The sequence below is a fragment of the Ailuropoda melanoleuca genome, unplaced genomic scaffold (genome assembly GCF_002007445.2).
Source record: "Ailuropoda melanoleuca isolate Jingjing unplaced genomic scaffold, ASM200744v2 unplaced-scaffold71828, whole genome shotgun sequence".
NCBI lineage: Eukaryota > Metazoa > Chordata > Mammalia > Carnivora > Ursidae > Ailuropoda > Ailuropoda melanoleuca.
In genome coordinates, this window is record NW_023246979.1 from 1 (window position 1) to 2,405 (window position 2,405).

At 60.7% G+C, this 2,405-nt stretch overlaps 1 protein-coding gene across 1 annotated transcript; it reads left to right on the forward strand.

Annotated features, from left to right (window-relative positions):
* Positions 1-326: 326 nt before the first annotated feature.
* On the forward strand, positions 327-2,396 carry LOC117800527 (the record flags this gene model as incomplete). Its single annotated transcript, XM_034653075.1, has 3 exons — positions 327-532; positions 1,569-1,760; positions 2,117-2,396. Coding segments are annotated over exons 1-3 (668 nt in total), but the record flags the coding sequence as incomplete, so codon positions are not given.
* Between the last annotated feature and the right edge of the window lie 9 nt (positions 2,397-2,405).

The window sequence follows — 2,405 nt, forward strand, 5'->3', positions numbered from 1 at the left end:
ACAAATGTGAAAGAAGCAACCAGAAGCAAACAACAAAGGATTGTACCTTCCCTGAAGTCGACATGCAGCCCAGAACCGATTTGGGTCTGCAAACTGCTCCAGGAAGACGGCTCAGAAACCAGCCACCAAGGGGCTTAAGGACCAAGAGCCCACGGACCGCCTCGTGTACTCCCCTGGCTTCCCCTCCCTTGGGTGTGGTCCCGCCCTGACTGGGTAGGAGGAGGGGCTGGGAGGCCCGGGGACCATATAAAAGCCCTGCCCTCTGCTGGCCTGGTCAGTGGCCTTTCCGGTCCTCAGGCGTCCAGACGTGTGACTCGGGCAGGAGACCTGGCTGACATGGAAGTGGCTACAAGCGGCAGGAGGCCTGGCCAGGAGCCCCTGGGGAGCCGAGGTCACTCCCACAGAAACTACAAAGGGATGCTCTCCAAGGCAAAGGTGTCCTTTGCAGAGAACGGTAGAGATCCACGTTCCCGTGAAAGCCAGAGAAAGGACGGCATCGTGGAGACCGGAGAGGGCGCGCAGAGCACAGGAGGTAGGGGTCCAGCTGCTCTTCTGGGGAGATGGGTCTGGCATGATGGTTGTGAGGGTCTGAGAGACACAAGAGATTGGGCTGGGCAAAAGAGCAGGCCCCCGTTAACCTCAAAAATAAAAGTCAGTCCTTTTCCCAGCAAAAATGGGTTTCTGGGGGAAATAGCGGGGCTTGTACTTCAGGACTGTAAGCCCTGGCAGAACCATAGGCCAGTCTGACACACGGAGGACAGGAATGTCCCCTGATGGAGAAGAAGGAGGAAGTTGGGTGGGCCTGTTTTGAAGGAAAGTTCAGGGAGAAAAATCGGGTTCAGGGTGACGAGGGTTTCTCGTGGGCTGAGCTGCTGGCCTAACCCATTTCTTGTAGGAGAGTCAATCAGTGCACATCTTTGCCTCCCGGGGTTTGTGTTTGGTGATTTTTCCTGACTGACCTCCAGTGCTGTGGTGTGAGAACATCCCCTGCTGGCTTCCCGACCCCATTTTATTCTATTTTGTTATAATTTTATTTCATCTCTTACTTTTATTTTTGAGAGAGAGAGAGAGAGAGGGAGAATGCACACAGGTGAGCGAGGCTCACATGTTGTGCAGGAGTGGGGGAGGGGCAGAGCGGGAGGGAGAGAATCTGAAGCAGTCTCCACACTCAGCAAGGGAGCCCTTCCCGACCCCATTGTAAATGAGTTTTCCCCTTACTGATTTTCACACCGGGAAGATTTGACCCTTCCACTGCTGAAAGTGGTGAGGGAAACCCAAGGCGAAGGTCGGATTCCTTGTGGTCATGGGCTCTGCCGGCTGAGCGATCCTTGGGGTCTGGACTGGAGGGTAGGGTTGCTGGGGCATGAGTGCCAGGCAGCCCAGGCACACAGACAGTGAGGGAAAAGGCTGGGCCCTGGAGAGCTTGCTGTTGGCAGCTGGAGGAATCCCTCCTTTGGGGGTGGGGCCATTAGGGACCAGGGTCAGACTCGGAGCCTTCTCTAGTCCACTGGACTCCAGACTGCAGAGATGGGTCACAGACCACTCACTCCTCTCCTTTCCACCCACAGTGATCACCAGGCAGAGCCAGGTGGCCAAGGGCTCCAGGCACAAGCGATGGAGAAGCCCTGATGGCTCCCGTGGCAATTGCCACAAAGAAAACGGACAGTGGGAGGAGAAGGGCGGAGGAGGGCCATCTCCAGCCCAAGGGAGAAGAGAGGACCAGCCTGACTGCGCTAGAGAAGGAGGTCCTGGCAGAAGAGGTACGTGTCTGGGTGGGCCTCTGCAGGGGTGGGGGTGGAGCTTGTGTGTTTGTGTTGGGGGCAGGGAGAGTGGCGCGCAAACCAGGCACCCCGGGGGAGGAGACAGACAGTGCCGCTGGCGAGATGCTCCCCAAAGCACAGTGGGGCCCAGAGGAAGGCTTGCAAGACTGGGCACTGGTTCCCACCAGATCCTGGAAGGGGCCACCAGAGTGGGGCGTGCTGGGTCGTAGTGGGCCGGGTGGTCATGGGGGCGGGGCATTCCAGCCCCGGAAGGGGCGGTGGTGACCTTGGCAAGGGCTCCCCGCCCTGGGCCTTGGGCACTCACCGAAAGCCCTCTCCTTCTGTCTCCCGCGCAGGTGCTGCCCACTCTCCGTGGCCCCTCAAGGGCAGGAGGACCCGGCCCGGACGGAGTGATCCAGTGAGGACCCGCAGCCGCGGACGCCGCCCGGACAGCCGCGAGGCCCGTCCCGCGTCCCCAAAGCGCCGCCGCCTCCACCTGGGGCCAGAGGCGCGCGATCCCCCGGCGGCCGTCACCACCAGGCTCTGGCACCGGATGGGCGCGCTGGAGGTGGCCCTGGACGAGCTGCGGGCTCCGGGGGGCGCCTTCCTGCCTGTGCCCACCCGCCGCACGCAGCCGTCGGCGTC